General features: G+C 31.3%; 3 protein-coding genes across 4 annotated transcripts; 1 reads left to right on the top strand and 2 right to left on the bottom strand.

Annotated features, from left to right (window-relative positions):
* Positions 1 to 2,692: 2,692 nt before the first annotated feature.
* LOC125494195 (putative F-box protein At1g67623) lies at positions 2,693 to 3,530 on the bottom strand. Its single transcript, XM_048637813.2, has 3 exons — positions 3,409 to 3,530; positions 3,161 to 3,323; positions 2,693 to 3,067 (listed from the first exon to the last, which is right to left on the bottom strand). Exons 1-3 carry the CDS (start codon positions 3,528 to 3,530, stop codon positions 2,693 to 2,695), a joined length of 660 nt encoding a protein of 219 aa, XP_048493770.2.
* A 5,401-nt stretch (positions 3,531 to 8,931) lies between these two features.
* Positions 8,932 to 10,922, top strand: LOC125494196 (protein GOS9-like). The gene is made up of 4 exons (XM_048637814.2): positions 8,932 to 9,043; positions 9,535 to 9,750; positions 9,848 to 10,105; positions 10,917 to 10,922. The coding sequence occupies exons 1-4, from the start codon at positions 9,023 to 9,025 to the stop codon at positions 10,920 to 10,922; spliced, it is 501 nt and encodes a 166-aa protein (XP_048493771.1). The 5' UTR covers positions 8,932 to 9,022.
* A 3,998-nt stretch (positions 10,923 to 14,920) lies between these two features.
* LOC104895142 (hypothetical protein) lies at positions 14,921 to 20,560 on the bottom strand. Of its 2 annotated transcripts, none has more exons than XM_010681571.4 (3): positions 20,340 to 20,560; positions 18,343 to 19,385; positions 14,921 to 15,540 (listed from the first exon to the last, which is right to left on the bottom strand). In XM_010681571.4, the coding sequence occupies exons 2-3, from the start codon at positions 19,278 to 19,280 to the stop codon at positions 15,372 to 15,374; spliced, it is 1,107 nt and encodes a 368-aa protein (XP_010679873.2). In that variant the 5' UTR covers positions 19,281 to 19,385; positions 20,340 to 20,560; the 3' UTR covers positions 14,921 to 15,371. The 2 variants fall into 2 exon arrangements, with proteins under 2 accessions (XP_010679873.2, XP_010679871.2); XM_010681569.4 differs by having other exon boundaries at positions 18,343 to 19,317; positions 20,340 to 20,559.
* Between the last annotated feature and the right edge of the window lie 568 nt (positions 20,561 to 21,128).

The raw sequence follows: 21,128 nt of genomic DNA, 5'->3' as shown, positions 1-21,128 counted from the left end.
CATATGTGCCCCATAGAACACATGTTAGGTTGTCATTCCTAATTAGAAATACGAATGAAAAGTTTAATAAGTTGTTATATTAAAATTTGAATAAAATTTTCAAAATTATCCCAAAAACAATAGGCAATGATTAATAATGTATATACACATACTTTGTGTCCATTAGCTCAATAGTCATGCACCTCGATTTAGCCGTATTGATTAGTTCACCATACGCAGTCACTTGCCCAATTATATCTATATGTTGTTTTTAAAAAACAATTATAACTTAATGTGTACGTTTCAGAATTATAACTAAATATCATAGAAATAAAGAAAATTATTATAGAACAAAATAAACATACCAATGAGATAAACATCAGACTTTTTTGGCCAAAATATCACCAAATGGAACAAATTCAAAACCATACAGTGGGATATCCAAAGGATTGCAGTCTACTATAGACGATCCATAATTCATTGATATGGTGAATTTATGTTGCGTTGTTAGCTCGTATCCAGCATTATCACGTAGCAAAAAATTTGAAATATGTCTAAACCCTCCTTCCTCAATTTTAGGCCAAAAAGCAACAATTAGGTTCCTTCGAATACTGGCATGTATTTTTGTACCCTATGAACACATATAAAATATAATTGACTATTAGTAAAAGAAACGAATAAAAATATCTATCTATATAATATAATTACATAGCACTTACATGTACATCCATTCAAAATCATTTCAATGCTACCAGCTTCCATATTGTTTGTAAAGTTTGGCTTCTCATAAACCCTTATTATCCGGACTTCAATAGTGATATATTTCGTTCCTTAACCAAATCAGAAACATTAATTATTTTTTTAACAGTGCATCATTTTGGGATGCCATTTGTCTAGGAATATATTCGAATGAATGAAATATGGAATAAACGGGTTTTCAAAACAAATGTGATTAAGATTAGGAGAAGAGGTCAGTTTGTATTTATATAAAGTGAAGTAAATTATACTACGAATTAGTATACACGTTAATATGGAGCTATTTAAGGAAATGATTTGGTCAAAAGTTAAGACCTAATTCGGTTAGAGAATTGAAAAATAAGAATATCTACTAATCAATTACAATGTTAATCACCGATTCTAAAATTGAGTAAAGATTTTTGTTATCTTAATATAAATCATTAAATCACTCAAAATCCGTCAAATACATCAAGTAATACGATATCTCCTATTAAAAAAAAAAAAAAGTAAGATATCAATCCTATTTTAACATCGAGTATCGTATATATTCATGAAATACAATTATTTGGAAAATTTCTATTATTGTAAACTTTTTAAAAAAAGAATAGTATCGTGATTCCTTCTGAATTAACAAAGAGATCTAAAAATCTATATATTTGTTCGTTTATAGTGATTGTAATTGCTTACCTAAAATTTAAATATATCATAATCATTGACAATCTTAATGACCAATTATAAGACTGCTTACATTAAGTTATTACCTTCATTTAAATATATTCGTACAGTGATATTAGGAATAACATACCTAAAATATGAATATCTCATAAGAATATCTACTAATCAATTACAATTTTAATCACCTATTCTAAAATTGAGTAAAGATTTTTGTTATCTTAATGTAAATCATTAAATCAGTCAAATCATATCGTCAACTACATCAAGTAATACGATATCTCCTCTTAAAAAAATAAAAAAAAAATTAATAAGATATCTATTCCTATTTTAACATCGAGTATCGTATATATTAATGATACGATTTTCTAATCAATTTTTTTCCTTTGTAAAATTTTTATAATCTTAATCACCGATTTCTTAATTACTTACAATAATTTTTACATTCATTTAAATCATTAAATCACTAAAAATCATATCATTAACTGCCCTAATTAATAACATATCCTACTAACTACTAATTTAACTTCGAGTAACACATATCTTCCTAAAATACAAAAATCTATAATACATAATAGTAGCATGCTTCGTTGATTCGTTCTGAATTAATGTTGAGTTTTTAAAAAATATAGGACATATATTCACAAATCTATGCATATATTACTAAAATACGATAATCAACTAATCAATTACTAATATATTTACTTTTATTTTTTCATTGATTAGACCATATATTCCTAAAATACAATTATTGCGAAAAAGTATTATCATTGCTGACATAAATATAGATCGTGTAGATTAATTGCCCACAAATCGTAAATTTTTTTTTTTTAGATAAAAAAAATATAAGACATATAATGTACAACCTTTACGTAAATTGACGTAACATTAATATTTAATTACATTACTTAAAAATTAATTGTTAGCGTGCATATATAGGTAAGTATATTATGAATCTTAAATAAGCCAACTACTTAAATTAACCTTATATAGGCTTAAACAATTATAAGTTTTGATTATTAGTGTTTAATCTAAATATTGGTATAGATTGCTTGATATGTGGTCAAACTGAATATAAATTTAGCATAACTTAACAAAAATGATTATCATTTACTAAGGAAAAGATATAAGATTAATAAAAACTGATCTTATTGAAATTAAAACTCTTATTATGAAAAGAAACTTGATACAATTGAAAATAAACTACAAATGTATATAAAGCAAACATTTAAACAACTAATTCATAAGTTAAAAAGGCTAGTCGAGCAAGCGTAGAAAAAAGGCTGCTTCGCGATTACATAAGTTATGCGTCACATAAATGATTGAGATCATCAGGACCCCATGCGAAGTAATCCCATTTGTCCACAATGTTGTCATATTCATGAAGGTGCCCTTGATCACACTTGACCAATTGGTCTGACTCACGAACAATGCTATTATTTAACCAAAGGGACACCATCATATCTCGTAAAGTTCCTCTTAATTGAACCACTTCATCTATTGGATGCTGGTGAAAAACACTTAGTAATAACGATACACCCCTCTTTTTGCGCTCTTCATCTACATTGCATATAAGCAAAAGTCCCAATAAATATGTGGCCAACAAATTGCCCTCTGCATGTGCCAATTCGATGGTTTTCAACCCTTCATCTAACAACACATATGTAAAATATTGTACCTATAGAGAAATAGTTAGGTATGTTCAGAATTTAAATAAACAAAAAAATATACATGCGATAAAATTTCGTTATTCAAAAGTAAACAACTTTACCATGCCATAACGCAAAAGTGCTTCTGGGTTCTTGTATTGCACGCACAAATCAAAAAAGCTTGCTTTATTTTCATCATTACGCATCGAATGCATGTACAGATGTTCGAAAGAAACCTTTTTATATATCTTCTCATCGTGTGACATTTTATTAATAGCCTTGCAACTGAAAATAAATTAATTTCATAAGATGATAATGTGTAAATTTAAATCTCGTAAAAACAAAAGAAATATATAAATATAAAACTCACGTCATTCTGCATGCAAATAAATCAAGAGCACTTGCAGCACCAACGCGTGAAAGTATTTCAATAATAATTTCAGTAGGAAGGGAATGAACAATGTTAGGCTTCTTTGCATTTGGGAATTCCATGTTTGAGAGTGTGAGAAAGAAAAAATCGAAATATCAATTTGGAGGGTGTATTTTGGTTAAATGAAGTGTAAAAACTATGCATGTATATTTAGATATATATAGATTCATAAAAAAATGCATGATTAGAGAAAATGAAAAGATGTGTCTTTTGGCAATAATATTTGAGACAATGGAAAGTCAAAAATTAAAACCTAATCATAGCAACATTTCGTAACTGCCAAATGTCTATGTATATCCCAATTAATTCCATTTTAATATATGAATTATTAAGAAATTCATAAATAAACGAAACAAATCAAAATTCGATTTTTTTTTTTGTAAAAAACCGGAATATATAAATCTGTATATATATTATACATATTTACATTATTATAAATGGTTGTGTCTTTTGGCAATAATATTTGACAAAATGGAAAGTCACTAATTATTGGCAACACCTACCAAAATCTCGTAAATGTCAAATATAAAACTACCCCAATTAGTGCACTATGTAATATAGGAAATTTTTTCTAAATTCAATTACAAAATTGACGCCAGTTACTATTTTTTTTATTAAGAACGTGACTAATAATTGTATATGGTTGTTTTATATATACGTCCAATATTAATTATTGCACTAATTTAGTTTATTATTTTAAGTGTTTGGTAATAAATCAAATTTATAACCAGAATATATAAATACGATTACATATAATCTATATATAATGTTATGATGCTTTATTGGTAATAACTTTTCATTCTATTATGATTTAAGACATAAACAAAACCCTCGAATTATATAATTAATGACGCATAACAAAAAGTAGTAAACTTACATTATAATTGAAACACAATTTGTAACTAAGAAAATTTAAATAACAAATAAAATACATAAAATTTATATTTTGTGATACATTTGTTAGCTATAAGTAGGCAACTTGCAAGTAAATTGATAAGCACACTCTTCCGCCCAGTAAACGTGTGTAACATCCACAACTTTATGAACTTTAGATTTAAAACATAGCAATGTCGCTTCAAGTACAAAACATATGCATCTCCAATATGAGAGAACAGTTTGGTTCGTATGTTGTCCATGTATTTAACCTAAAAAAACAATCATTAGCGATAATGCGAAATTTATATTACAAAGTTGTAGTTGTATCATAGAAGATTATAATATTAACATACATACCTCTTCAGTTCGTGTTGGTAGATCAAGAGTGGACTTTTGTAATATAAAACATATTTGCTTGTGAGATAGTCCAACACTTAATGACCCACTTATATCCTTAATTTTGATATGCGCAATACGGAATTAGAACTATTTACTTTATCAATATCATCTATTCTCCCAACAACCCTACATTTGCATCCCTACAATGAAATAATGAATTTAATTTACATATCTATATAAATATAAACGAACGCATTTAAGATATTATAAAGTAAATATCAGATAGGACATACTCCGTTGTATTTGTGAAACTCAGGAAATGGATAAACGCATTGAATTCGAGATGCATAGTAATCTATTGAGCGGAAAGAGATGTCTTATTTATCCATAGTGTCTTGTGTCGGACAAATTGATCGTTACGAAACCTAATTAACCCAATCAAAACATGTATTAAGAGAACACGTTAAGTTGCGCATGGTTCAAAAAATGATCAAATCGCATGTAAGTAACATAGTAGCTTACCACTGTTTTAGTTTGCTTGCAATCTTGTCCTAGGATTGATCATGATTTGTGTGTTTTCAACAGATTGCAAATAAATGCCTATGAAATGTAGTAAAAAGACAAAGGTAATTCAAATACAGAATTTGAACATATGTTACCTAAATAATACAAATTTCATGCTTACCGTCATCATTTTTCAAAACCAATCCTCTTGCTAAAACAACCACAGCGTCTTGTAATAGGTCAGAACTTAATTGTTCTAAATGGTAAAAAAAATTGTCGACAACACATAGTTTCATAGCAGTATAACTGATATAAGTAGAAACAATTAATCAATATATTAATTATGGCAAGAAAAAACGAAAATAACTACAATTACATGTAATATAAATCACGAAATTATAAAATTACCTCTTGTCAATTAGTATGATATATTGTTTTTTGCTTTCTTGATTAATTTTTGATTGAACACGTCCCATATAGATGAGTACTCCAACAACACCTAACATGTCATTTTTTTAGAATTACACATTTACGAATATTGTCTATTTCACATGCATATAAATTTATGATACTACTAATACTAAACGTGGACAAAAAAAAAAGAAAAAATCAAACAGAACAAAGAGGCGAAAATTGCTATACTGTGATAAAAAATCGAAAAAGGATTTATTTAAGCTACAATGTAACGATTTCTTTTTTACTTCGGATTTCATGTAACGATTTTTTTGTTTTTTAGAACTATAATGTGATAAAAAATCGAAAAGGGTTTATTTAAGATACCATGTTTTAACAGAATGTAAAAAAGTAAAGTTTAAAAAAAAAAACGTGTGGAAATAATAATTTGCAGTATATATATATACCTATTTCCTTATTTTGAACACGAACTTGCCTCATCAAAGAATTTAGCAATGTTAACTCATTTTTTCGCACCTTATTGACATGAGGATCCATTTCACAAAAGAGAATAAAACAACTGTTTTGTATGTTCAATATATATAAGAAAAAAATACAGCAAATTAAAGTATGTGTTGCTTGAAATCACTTAATTTCGGAATCAATCAAAAAAAAATTCACTGGAATATTTCGTTTCTAAATTGCTAAATATAAATGTTCATAATTAGTGTTTTAATGCTTATGTTTGGTAACGAATAAATATATTAAAAGGTAAATCAAATCAAAATCTTTAACACTATAAGAGAATCCCACGGTGATATGTTCATTGTTAGATCGAAATATACAAACTAATTACGTTAGAATTAAAATTTTATGTCCACGTTTTTTTATAGATCCGAAAAAAAAAATTAACATTATATTTTCTTTTTCTTTATTGAATTAATTAATGACATGATAACTAAAGAGATATACATAATACATATTTAAAATTATTACTATAAATTTCACTTAATATAATTTAGTCATGTAGTGCAAGACTTTTTGTAATAAACAAAATTCATGACCATCAAAAATAAAAAGAGATATGGAATACATAGTTAATACGGAAATCAAAACAATACATGAGATAAACTTGAATAACACCACCTAAACTTGAATACTTTTTTTTTCTTGAAGACATAATCTCAGCTTTTCATCCCAATCGTTGAACACGTTTAAGTACATTAATCATTTATTAGGGAATCCAAATACTGAACTCTTTCCTTTGCTTCTATTGTTGCAAGTTCAATCTTATTACGAAAGGAGATAATCATACCAACATAACCCATGGTTTCCACTTCATCTTCATCATCTAATTTTCTAGTGCTTTTAGAGATTTCGAAATCTCCTCATCAATGGCAGACCATGCTTCAAAAAATTCATACATAGACTCGTTAATATCATTGACATGTTTTGCAACTCTAGGATCCATTTAATGAAATAATTGTTTTTGAGAAATTTGAAGGATAATAAGCAAGATTTTTAAAACCGATTTTGATGGATTGGAAGCAAGAGGGGTTGAAAAAATCGGATACTTGCAATCTATTTTATAGGCAAAAAATTTATCATTTAATGTATTGCATGCATTAGGTGGTAGATATATTTAATGGCTTGCATGCATTGGTTGGTATTTAAAAGCTTGAATTTATTACATGTATTAATCACCAACCATGAGTTTTTTTTTTTTGAGGGGAAACAACCATGACTAATATTGGACAAAAAACACGTATCTATATATATTAAAAATGAAAAAAAAAGTACAACTCTAATTGGACTTATTTTGTAATTCAACTAAGAGAATTAACATACTACATTAATATAAAAAGTATGTAAAAACAACTTGCTAAATACACTTGCACAATAATACAATAAAGTTTTATTTCTACTTAATTGAAGAAGATCTCCGTCGACCAAATTCAATTCTTCGAAACACTCATCGCACACTTTATGAATCCTTGGAGGAACAGTTGTAGGTAGTATAACATCATGTTATCACAATCCAAGTGTACCCTAAACCGAGGTTTTGATGAAGTAACGTCTTCAATAGTATCCCATATAGGCGAATCATAACATATATCATGCGTGAATTCTTTTATACCTTATGACTCAAAAGACGACCCGAACGAAATAGTGTTAACACCATTGCATCAACATCAAAAAAATTAGAATGTGCCAATTTCGGATGCCATGTATCTTCAATTGAGGCGCATTGTGCTTCACATGGACTTCATGAATTACATCTTCAATTACGGACATATCACGTTTATGGTTATTGATTGGTTTCTATTTAGTATTTTTGTGAAGATAATATCATAAAAACGCATGAATAAAAATCGAACAAACTGTTTTATAGTGTGCCATGACCATCCTAAAAACGCCATTTAGACTCTCCTCTAATTAAAAAATTCCGGAATTTTGGATTTGGTGTGGTGTGGTGAGACAAAGCCATAAAATCATTGATATTTATACTACATATGGCCGAGTATAACATATTAAATTAATTTTTTTTATTATAGTAATGTAAAATTGTTTCCTTAATATTAGCATGGGTGGTTGGTTGATTATCAATTACAACCATGATTGATTCCTAATTGATTCGATAATTATTTGTTTCCATAATACTGTTATTGATATTCAGATTTCCTTATTGCTTCCATAATTTATGCGAAAATCTCTCAATTAAGATCGTGATTGATAATTTTTTTTTTTTAATTTTCACGTGTAACTTGCTCGACACACATGACCTTATTCCAATAAACGTTTCCTTAATTATGTAGATCACATATCAATTTAAATCCTTGATTGACGCCAATTACATCTTCTTTGATTCGAATGACACGTGGACACCCTCAATGAGCTTCGAGAAATACTGATCAAAGGAGCATGCCACGTAATGCCACGTGGGATTGAAATTGCTAACAGAACGACACATGGCCTCAAGGATTTTACTTTAGATATATATATAGATATTTTGTCCATTTAATTTTTGATTGAAGTATTTGATGCATATACCATTTTAAACTTGTTTTAAATGGCAAGTTGGAATGTGATTTTTAAATGATTTGCTTTTGTAATTTTTTTATTCTATTAATTAGATCATTAAAGGTATTTTAGTCACTTTAAAAGAGGACACCACACTTCCTCCCTTGACTTATATAATAGAGATATATACATAGAAGTGAGTTCATATGAGAATGCATACTTACATGAGAAATGAGAAAAAAATTTAATCGCTATAACTCTTATGAATAATAAGTGATGTAACTCTAACGAAAAAGTGATATAACTCTAAAAAAAAATTATAAAAAAAAATTCAAAAAAAAAAATCTCGGAACTACAAGAAACCATATCATGGTAGCAAACTTACTACTAAAACCTACGTGCTAATCTGCAAATTTAAGAAATGGCTCAAGCAGTTGCTAACGTGAGTACTTGGCTTTCTTAGTCTTTCTTTTTTCTAATTCTCTTTACGCAAAGTTGATGAATAAGTATCTCTATTCTCCAATCTATTTACCCACTTCGAATTGTCTTATTTATATCTTTGTTAGTATGCATGCTGTATCGGCCCGAACAATATGGAGGCCCTATGTTAAAACTAAAAAGTAGGCCCCTATATAAAAAATTCAAAGAATCTACTAAAATATACAAGTAAATCAAATAATAAATATGCATCAAACTAAAATTTTCTCTTCAAAATCTTTTGATACATTCTAATTTCTAAGAAAAACCAAATTCAAGAAACTTGCAGATATTTTGACTATCAATTTCAATTCTTATATGTTTAAAGTTTTTTTTGTCAAGTTGGAGCCCTTTAAAAGTGAGGTCTTGTTCCATGTCCCGCTTTTGACATGTTAAGGGTCGGGTCTACATGCATGCAAATTTTAGTTTTCTAAATGTTCTTGTACACTTTCACAGGAGCAGGTGATTGAACAATACGGGCCTTATGGTTCTCAATTGCCAGAAAACTATCGCGTTCAACTTGCTGATGGTGAGCATTTCACTAAACTAACAGTGGACAGTGGATTCGTTGTGGATGGAATCAAATTTGAGATAGCTAAGCCTGATGGACGTACCAGGACTGTGCAGATTGGTGGCAGTGGTCCGCCGTCTAGCACACACTTTGTTAATAAGGTACAAATTAAACTTTACAGATTTACAGTTAATGAATTCTTGTAATACTAACAGCTTTTTTTGTTTGTTTTTTGCATTCATATATATATATATATAGATTGTGCTCAAGAATGGTGAATACTTGACCCGTGTTAGTGGAACGTATGGATACGATAGAGATCGGAAACAAGTTGGTGTTGCAACATTGAAGATTCACACCAATTTGAATCCTCAAGGATATGGACCATATGGAAAAGGAAAGAATGTTGATAATTTAACTTGTTTCTCGTCGCCAAACAAAACTGATAGTCCTGTTGTCGGAGTTTTCGGAAGGTGTAATGCCAATATCGAGTCTATTGGAGTTCTCCTGAGGAAGGTAATTAATACTCCCTCCGTTTCATTTTAATTGTTACACTTTGACATTTTACCCTATTTACAAATTGCACGTTGACCCTCGTTTGTCATTTATACATGAATAAAAACATAGTCATGTGGAATCTTGTTAGATTCGTCTTAATACGTATTTTATTAATATGTACTTTTTATAATTTTTACAAATACAAAACTAAAGAGATATGTCCTCAAAGTTTTGCATCGGCATGCGTGAAAAGTGTAAGTGTGTAGATCAAAATGAAACGGAGGGAGTAAGATATAGGTTCCGTTTGGTAGGTATTTTCAGTTTTACATTGTTTGGTTGGCAAAAAAATGTAAAACCATTTTCTCTTGGGGTAAAATTACTCTCACAATGATGGAAAGCCATTTTCAACTGTTTTCCTTATTTCTCTTGTATATTCCTCTCACTACCTTCTTACTTTTCCTTTCATTTCATCATTTTTCTTACATGGAACCAAACAACGAAAAACTAATTTTGGAATTGTGTTTTACATTGTAAATTGTTTTCCATGAAAATTATTTTACACCGAACCAAACAAAGTCATAATTTCCTACTTTAGATATCTAAATTTCATATTTTACATCTGAGTATTACATGTGGATAGTAATTAGTATATCAAGGTTATATTCTTGCTCATTTGGATGGTGTACATGAACAAATATAATAAGCAAAATGAAGAAATTCCAAATAAGCAAAATATATTCTTGAGAGTATACCATTCTCATGCAGGAAGTATTTCTCCTTATACTCCATGCATGATGCATGTATCACTTTTGTTTTTCTTATGTATCAGCTATAAAATGAGCTTATTATTAAATATATAAAGGAGCTTTTTTTTACCTTTTCATCCTTTTCATCCTTATTATTCCCTATGAAGATTGCTATATCTAATCACGTTCCAGTAGATAGACTAACCATTAGAAATAGACAATTAAAAGATAAATAATTCTGTTGAGTTATTGGACTCCACTTATTATTAATGTCTATCTCTGGTGGGTAGATTACCTAGTAAATAGACAAAAATTTTCCCTTTCCGTATCTAGGTGCATTAATTTTATTTTTATTACTTTTTATAATTATAGCTAATCCTTTCATCGGTCTCCATGTCAAACTCAGGAATGTTCATGCGCTAATTAATGACGTTCTTGAAGTCTTAGACTACTGTATTCAGCCAGTGCGGATGTCTACTTTTATTTCTGTTTCCAATAAGCCACAATAAGAAGTACTTATATTATATGAGTGGCCTCTCAAGAGTGGTTGTAATCATAAACTTGAGTGAATGTATTATTGTTGTTGGTCATTTATTTCAACTTAATTAACATATATATATAATAATAATATTTCTCCTTATACTTCATGCATGAGATACGTCGCCTCGAAATGTATATTTATAAAATCAACCTTTTACAACGTTTTCTTATGCATAATTATAAATATTAATTAATGCTAAATATTATTTTTTTGGCAAACATGCCAAGTCCATTTGGTATATCTATTAAAGGATAGGAGTTAGCTCAAGTGGGTAAAGTGCTCCCCCTTGCCCCTTGAGGTCAGGGGTTCGATCCTTACCCCAGCATTCCCTTAATTAGCATGCTATGCATGCCTTACCAGCCAATGGGTTGGTGTTTCCTACAGGCTAGTAGCCTTGTAGGGATTAGTCCTTGGGCTGATTTAATCTAATAGAAAAAAATTGATATATCTATTAGAAAAAATAAGAAAATCAACCCAAGGCTACACAGTTTGGTTGACCAAGAAATGAAATGATAGTTAAAAGAAACAAAAGAACAAACAAATTTGCCCATATTCGATATGGGCAATATCACCCATACCATTTACTTGATATGATTATATGTAGCCCAGATATGATTTAATAGTTAACTGATACGATAAGATATTGTTAAGATATGATATAAGATTTCAACTAACAAGCCCAAAAAAAAAATATGAAAAACAAAAAATTTATAATTTTTTAATATTAGTTTTGTCATAAAAAATACATAAAATGCCATAATATTGGCCCATATCGGATATGGGAATATCACGGCTCAATTGGAGAAATTCTTTCATTTGTTGTTATATATTATATAATGCCCCCCTCAATTTTCTAAATTTATTTTAAAATTACATATGTTAGAAGTTATAGATCAATCCACCAAGCTACTGAACTGAAGATGATGAAGAGCTAATTCAGCTTATAATATCCATTGATGAATGATGATACCATCTTGAGAGAAATGTAAAAGGTAAAGAGAGAGAGTGTGTTTGTGACAATTGAATGTTTTCTAACCATTCAATAGTACTACAAAGATAGAATCAATCTAACCCTTCAAAATACAAATTAAAGAACAACAATTGTAATTGTTTGAACAAGTGTAAAAACAAAAATAGATGAACCAGAGTAACAAGCATACAAAGAACTGAAGAAGAACAAATCAACAAATACCAGTTACATATAGGAATAATAAAGGTTGGACGTAAACAAACAACAAGTAACAACAGGAGAACATCAATCATGTACATATGAACAATAAATCAAATGAACAAGTTCAACCAATCAACAAAATTCAAATGCACAAGAACAAAGGTTGGATTTAAACAAACATCAAGTGACAACAGAAGAACGTTGGTTATGAAAATATGAAGAAGAAGTGGGATCAACAAGTTTATCATTGGAAATGGAGAAGCATATGATCAAAGATTAGACTAAACAAACATCTTGTAATAACAAAAGAACATCAGTCATGCAAATATGAAGCCAAATGAAAAAGTTCACATATCAGAGAACATGAATAAGCATGTGAACAACAGAACAAGGGTTAAAGTTACATAAATATCAGGCGACAATAAAGAACATTATCGAACATTAAAAAATATGAACTATAAGTCAAATCGACAAGTTCTACAATTTAGCGAAAAGAAGCACATGATCAAGTATTGTAATTAAATGAACATCAAGTGACATCATGAACAACAAGCGCAATGAACAAGTTGTACTCGAACGAACAATAATTAATGAAGGAGTGAACAAATACATGTCTCGGATCTCTAGCTGAGTTTTGATCTCATATATCGTTGATTTCAACGAGTATGAGAATAACACTTCTAATAGACGAAAAAAATGCAAATCTTATGATAAGAAATTCAAAAAACAACGATTTTGCAAAAAAAATGTATTTTGTGAGGGTTTGTGATAGTGAAACTTGTGTTTTTTTTATTGGAGGTTTCCATGTTACTTAACTGCTTGCTTGAGATCTATTTTTTCAACATATATTATGCAAGCAAATGACTTTAGAAGATAGAAATTGGAATGCTTAGAAGAGTGAAAAAGTAAAGTGAATATGGAGAGTTCGAAGAAAGAGAAAATATAGCAAATCAAGGTTAGCTCGGCCCAGTTTATTCCCGGGTTTGGGGAGGATATTTTCAGGTAGGTTTTTGGGCCCGACTTGTCCCTATTTTTTTTGTTTGGACGGGTTTTTGGAAGCTTTAAAAATATTGTCTTGTTCAAAATTTTGGCGTGGCCATTGTAGCCCGAAAAGCCCACTATTTTTGGTCCGAAAAAGCGGGCTTTGGGTACAATACATCAGCCTGAAATTGGTTCAATGCTTATTTTTGGGCCAATACTTAGGCTATTTTTAGTTCACCTGAAATTTTCTGATCTGAACTTATTTTTTCTGATCTGATCTGAACTGACCTGATCTGATCTGATCTGATTACAAGATCTTATCTTTTAGATTTTTCTCAATATATAAGAAAAAATATAGTCATGTGGGATCTTGTTTGATTTGTCTCAATGAGTACTTTATTAATATTCAATTATTATAATTTTTACTAATATGTAATGAAAGATATTTAATAGTAATAATGATTTTTAAAATCTGATATGATCTGAACTTATTTTTTCTAATCTGATCTGATCTGATTAGATCTGAAATAAGCAAAAATAAGGTGAACTGAACATAGCCTTAATCGGGATGCGTTTTGTGTATTTATGGGCTGCATTTTGTGCGGTCCTCTACATAATGACGTATGCCTATTTTTTAAAAAAAAAAATTGGTAAGAAAAGGAAACTTATTTGTTTAGCTTTCAAAGAAGTAAATGGAAAAACCCAAGATAATATGGATTCATTGAATGATAATTCTTCAAATAATCCTTGACAGAGAAGTTGTATTGCGCGCTTGCCAACGTCCAAATTTGATCATTAGTATTAGTAAACACAATTATATAGATAAAATTTTAAAAATATACATTGAGGCCAACCAACTAACTTATTATAACATTTAATTTTTTATAATCAAGCATGAGACACTAGTAGGGTTTCTCAAAGTTCTCTAAAAAGCCTCCCCAAACAAGTGTTCTCTAGTTGCCTCAGCTTTAGTTGAATCAAATGAAGACCAACCTCAAAACTACAAGAAATTGATGAACCCCGTCTTGAAAAGATATACTTCTATGAAACATAATGAAGTCTCATCTAAATCATTTGTAACATCATGAAGTCTCATCTAAATCATTTGTACCAAGTACCTTTAGATTCAATGTTATGACTTTTTATATCACATGAAAAACCAAAGTTCAAATCTTGATGGAAACAAAAATTTCAATGTTGTGAAGTGGGAGAGAAGAGTTGGAGATTCTTACCACGAAGTTCTCAAAAGAGGACCCAAAAAAATCTACATCATTTGTAGTTTTTCTAGAGAAAAAAGTATTTGTTTCGATATCGGATTTTGAAATATATTCTATAATTGAATGACTCCAAATTAATGATTTTGACTTTACAAACAGAGAAGGTAGCAAAGGATATTCAGAGAAAAACAGGGAGCATTTTTGCATTGATTGAACAGATAATCCACTTCAATGCTTACAACAGTTGATTCACTACAGAGTACAATTGTTGCAGCTTTTCCTTCATGCTACATAAAATGAAATAGCAAATCAAAATGGAATATTTTTTCGTTGCTCAACTCTGCTTCCAAAAATGGAGGAGCTAAGCAGCTGTACAAAAGTACAGGATAAAGAAAGCAAACAACACAATTAGGAGCAGAAGGAATCCTCTACCCCACTTGGTATCTCATCTTTTGTACCAAGTAGTTCTCATCTTCACCCATCACCCTCTCTTTCTAATTATACAAGGAAAATCATTTTAGATTGATAAGGCGTCAAAATTAGAAAGGGGCGGGATACAAAATAAGACATCGAATGGGACATAAGATCTCGACCAAATTGAAAGATCTGCAAACGATATTCCCCAAGTCTAGATATTACTCAGGGCCATCACCTTGCATTGTTCATTCATGGCCAATAGCTGTGCTTCTTTCTTGTCTAATAAAGCATGCAACCTCACATTTTCTTCCATTAGGTTCTGTACTTCAGCTTCTTTTTGCATTTTCTCCCCCTCCAATTGGGTCGTTTTGGCAGCCAGCCTGTTTCGCGACAAAAACAAGCAAGTATAAAAACAATTAAAGCACAGCTCCTCCAAATGAAAACAAGCTGCAATATAGAAGTATAGTCAATGTGACATTTCATTGCAAGATATAAGGGTGATTGGAAGAGAATACATATAATTATGAGAATGGAATGGTATGTGAATGAAAGTTTCATGGGTATGGATTCACAATCCATTACTTTTTTTAAGTTGTTTGCTTCATTTAAAAGTATGGATCTAAAATCTATTAGTAAATGGGATGTACGGGGATCTCAATCTCTATGGAGGGTGGTGGATACGAGATTTCATGGGATTACAGGGGGGTGAAAAACCTGTGGGTGTGAGATTTAAATATTTAATACCAAAGTTACCTCAAGTCATCAACCAAACAATTTTTTGATCAAATTGTATCACATCCATTCTATTCTATTCCAAGACCACCAAATGCCTTTTGGTAAAAGAGAAGATTCGAGAAGCTAATAAGAGAAGCATAATAAATTTATTTTTGCATTGAAAATTACTTCATATAAGCAATTACCCGTTCAAATAGTAGTTATTTTATTACTGCTCCTACATAAACCAAAATGTAATAGACTACGAATTCACCAAACAAGCCTGTCAAATATATTACTTCCTCTGGTTTTTATCAAAGATTTCTCAGGAGGAAAGGCATGATATATTGCTAAAACATTGAACATGTAGCTGTTGTAATAAAAAATCGTACAATATGGGGACACAATGGTTACTATTATCAATCAGGGTGGTTATACGACGTGGTACGCGCTCAAGAACAGCCATGTACTCTGATCCTTCCATCTCAAAGTTCTCATGTGATCTTTACCCAATATGTAAAGAAAAAATGATTTTATGGAGCAGTGTTGATGTTATACACTTATACTACGGGAAAATGTTAGTAAGTTTGGCAATTTTTTAAAGGAAAAATTCACAAGAAAGAGCTCAACTATTCCCCATTTTCTTTCATAAGTCCCAATTATTGATTATTCACTGCAGGTCCCATGTTTTACAGTTTGTGATTTTTATAAGTCCTTATTTACTTAGAACCGGTTAAGCAGGTTAATTTTTTTCAATTGTGGGATCCACCTCTTCTCCTTCTTCACTTGTCCTCCTCTGCATCTCTCTCTCCACTCTCACGCAACATCTCTCTCCCCTCATTCTCTCTCATCCACCCTCATTCTCTCTCCTTCTCCCTCACACAAGTCAACCCATCTCTCTGTATGACTGTACCCCCACCCCCACTGTAATCTTCTTCCTCCTTCAAAAACACACACAAAACGACCACCCCTCAAGACCGGAAACCACCCCACCCGTCAAGCACCCCTGAAACTGGAATTGGTAAACCACCGCCACCACTACAACACCCCGATATTGCGACCCAGACCATGCACACAACCATACTACACCACGACCCTAAATTGCGACCCACCAGAACCTAGATTCGCGACCCACTGGCCATGACCCCTGAAATCGAACACACTCTCTCTCCTCAATTCTGACCATTATATTGGGTGGTGTGAGATAGTTGTTCCAATGTTAGTGAAGATGTGCTTCAAGTCTAATGGTGCGTTAATTGAGCCAAATGGTGCGTTAATCGAGCCTAGTGGTGGTGGTTTCAGTTTTTCTCTTCTCTATCTCTCCCTCCCTATCTCTTATCTCTTCCAATCAAACAATTTTAGGTGTTTAAATTCGATTTCTTTAAAGTACAGCTGAAATGTTCGATTTCAATAATCATAATTATTTCTAGATTTAGCTTCAATTAGTAGGTATATAAATGAATTTTGTTGTGTGTACCCAACAATTCCTCTGTTAGTTGCTTGGGTATATCAGACACCATTAATGCACCTCAAGAGAGAGGGAGAAAAGAGAGATGAAAATGGACTAAAGAGTAGAGGAGAGATCCAGAGGTGAGAAAAAAAATCTTCGAGGAGAAACATGTGCTTATGTCCTCAATTAATTCAGTCACGTGATATTCAATCTGCTGTAGCAGGTTGGTTACCTGCCGAGCCCTATGAAAATCACAAGAGGTCATACTTGGGACCTACAGTGAATAATCAATAGTTGGGACTTATAAAAGAAAATGGGGAATAGTTGAGCTTTTTCTTGTGAATTTTTCCTTTTTAAAAAAGTACTGGAGCAAGTTGATTGTCACAAGAGACACACAGCAGCCCAAATGCAAGATTGAGAAAATCTATTTAGTGACTTAGTGCCCCTCCCAAGATCTGCAAACTATTTCAGACCACACTTACTACTAAATTATGAGCAAGTAAATCAAAACAAACAACCTAGAGTAGACATGTCAACCTTCATGGCTCCCCCTTTTCTACATTACCATGTAATTAGGTCTCAGCAAATAACGCTGATGATTCTCTATTCTCTAGTACCTAAATCAACTTAGCAAGCAATCTTTTCCCTATCCTTACTTAGGCTTAGACGTCCAAAAGATAAGAGCGGAGATTCATATAACATCAACGGTACATAATCATGCAAATCACATAACAGGCAAGCTGCAAGAATCACAATTCACAAGGTATGTAATAAATAAGGGTAAAAAACAAAAGGACAAATACCCCAATTGATAAAAGTAAGCATATCTAGGGAAATAAAAGATGACGGAGGCAAGAAACAAAGATACCAAGGCTTTGTTCTCCTTAACTTTTTAAAATAAGTTTTAGCAAAAATAAGTTTATTCAGCAAAAATTTGTTAAGCAAAAATAAGTTGAAGAGAACATAGCCTAAATTTACACTTAATATATAAAGAACGGAGAATTAAGTATACACTGACCGTTCAAAGAGCTTTTCAATAGTTTGGAACTGCTTCTCAGACGAAATAAGTGTTTCTCTCACGCTGATGAGACTACTAACATATGATTTCAGAGACTCAAAATCACGCTTTACACGAGAAAGTTCCTGCTCATTTTCTGCAGCTCTCTGTCTTTGCCTAGATGTCTCTTCAACCAAGTCTTCCACTCGCTGGCGCATCTCATTTAAAATACAGTTAGTTCCAAAAGCAAATCTTTCCATTTCCTCCAGCTTCAGAGACATGCTTTCAAGTTGAGTTTCTTTCTTCTTGATTTCTTCTTGACTGAAGTTTACTTTCTCCTTCTCAATAGCCGCTTCAGACTCCGCGATTAGGACCCTTTTAACTAGAGTCTCCATCACATTTGTAACTGTATGCGCAGAGTTTAGTAGATCACACACATAGGCTCCATCTTTATCATGAATGACACCACTTTGGTCACTAGTTCCAGTATCTGTTCCATCACGAGAACTATCAGAAGAAGGAAGATAAATATTCTTAGACCAACTAGACAATGGAATTCCATCCTTGTCAACAAGCCCTACCCCTTCCAACTGCTTTATCCCACAGGATACCTGTGCTAAGTGAGGAACGGCCATCGTTCTTGCCCTGGTCTTCAAATAGGTTAATAAAGTTGAAGCTGTTTTCACTCTCCTCCATAGAGTATCCAACTCTTTATCTGACTCCTCTTCATATCCATCAATAGAGGCTTTTACCTCCATATATTTCACTTGCAACACATTCACTTGAGATTCACATCTTTCCATCTCCTCCTTCCATAATGCATTTCTATCGCCCAACCCGGACTTCAAATCTGATAAGTCAGCATGTTCCTCTGCTGCCATTTCCTTTCTCCACAATGGATTTTTTTCACCTAGTCGATACTTTAAAGCTGATAAGTCAATATGTTCTTCTGCTGCCATTCTCTTTACACAGTTCCACAGAATAGCCTCAGAATTTCTGTAATCAGATAATCATGTTTACTGAATCAACTTCAAACAAATTATCTTCTTTTACAGGCACCTACACTATGAGCAGAACCAAAATAAATAATCGCAACATTGCATCAGAAGACAATGCACTAACAAGTTGCAAACTCTTAAAAAAGGCAATTCCCCTTGCAAATAGCCTAAATAAGCGTACTTGTGAAGCATCCAAATGATTTCTATGCAAATTACATTGAGCCAACCACATCCTAATATCTTACTACTACGTGGAACAAAAGGCTTTTACTGTAATTAGCCAACACCCAATAATATGTTCGTAAAAAGTAACGAACTTCGCTCAATCAGCTGTTCACCACCAAGAGGCAGAGTGAGAACAACTGCTCGATTAGTTAAGCATAGAACATTTACAAGAGCAACCAATCCAAATTATTCAACCCATGGCACAACTCCACTCTAGGCATATCTTACAAAATTACCATTGTCTGTCTAGAAGACACCTTTTTCTCTAATTCAATACAAATTAATAAATCATATTCTGCAAATATACAAGTATAAGACCAACAATTTTTGCCAGCTACAAGAATTTCTATGCTATGAAGAAAAAGGTCATGTAATCAAGTATAATGCAACCAACACAACAACCACCGATTCCAGAAGCATTCAATTTCAAATTGATGAACCAAAATTCTACAAAAATATGTAAATATATCAAAGAATCAACTTTTAAGTTAGAAAAAACAAATGGGAAAAAATGAACTATTCCCTATTTACCTTAAAAACTAAGCAAATATATAAAGTACCCAGATCAATTGTAAATTAATAAGACGAGAAAGAAAAGACAAAACCCTAGAATATGCAATCAAATTAGTTGGCACATCATGTAGCATGAATTCAACAAAAAGAAACACACCCAAAAGAAAGAAAACAAAAAACATAAACAGTAAATTAATAAAAGATCCAAGCATGAAAAGGTCTCGTTGTCAATAAGAACACAAACAAAAAAAAAAAAACAGGTTGAGGGTTTTGAGGTCTTACATAAATGGAAGAGATTGAAGGACGGCAGATGAATGTTGATGAAGTAAAGGAATTTGACTCAGAGAAGAAGAGAAGAAAATGGAGGAAACAAAAGTTAAAGTTGGTGATGATGGGTTGTCTTTCTTTTTAAGGACGAAGATTTGGTAAAGGTAAAGGTAAAGCTGACCAACGCGAGATTAATTCCAAACAGGAGAGAGAGGGATAGCAGGGAAGAGAGCCATGTCTAATAGACTAAGGCTATGTTCAGTTCACCTTATTTTTGCTTATTTCAGATCTAATCAGATCAGATCAGATCAGATCAGAAAAAATAAGTTCAGATCAGATCAGATCAGAAAAAATAAGTTCAGATCAGATCAGATCAGATCAGATCAGATCAGATCAGATCAGACCAGATCAGATCAGATCAGATCAGTTCAGATCAGATCAGTTCAGATCATATCATGCTTATATTTAAAAACTCATTATTATTAAATATCTTTCACTACATATTAATAAAAATTATAATAATTGAATATTAATAAAGTACTCATTGAGACGAATCAAACAAGACCACACATGACTATATTTTTTCTTATATATTGAGAAAAATCTAAAAGATTATCTCTAATTGTGAATAGTGTCAAGATTCTAAGTGAGAAAGATAAAAAAATACAAAGGGAGTATTATTATTTACTAGTACATTTGTTCAAAAGAATTATTATTGTGTTGTGTTGTTGTACTTATTAATTATTAATATTGGTAATTATTATTAATCTTGTTGTTACCATTATAAATGTCATTGTTATTATT

This window comes from Beta vulgaris, chromosome 6 (assembly GCF_026745355.1).
Source record: "Beta vulgaris subsp. vulgaris cultivar EL10 chromosome 6, EL10.2, whole genome shotgun sequence".
NCBI lineage: Eukaryota > Viridiplantae > Streptophyta > Magnoliopsida > Caryophyllales > Amaranthaceae > Beta > Beta vulgaris.
Note: the sequence above shows the minus strand (reverse complement) of the source record. Positions and strands in the feature narration are given on the sequence as shown.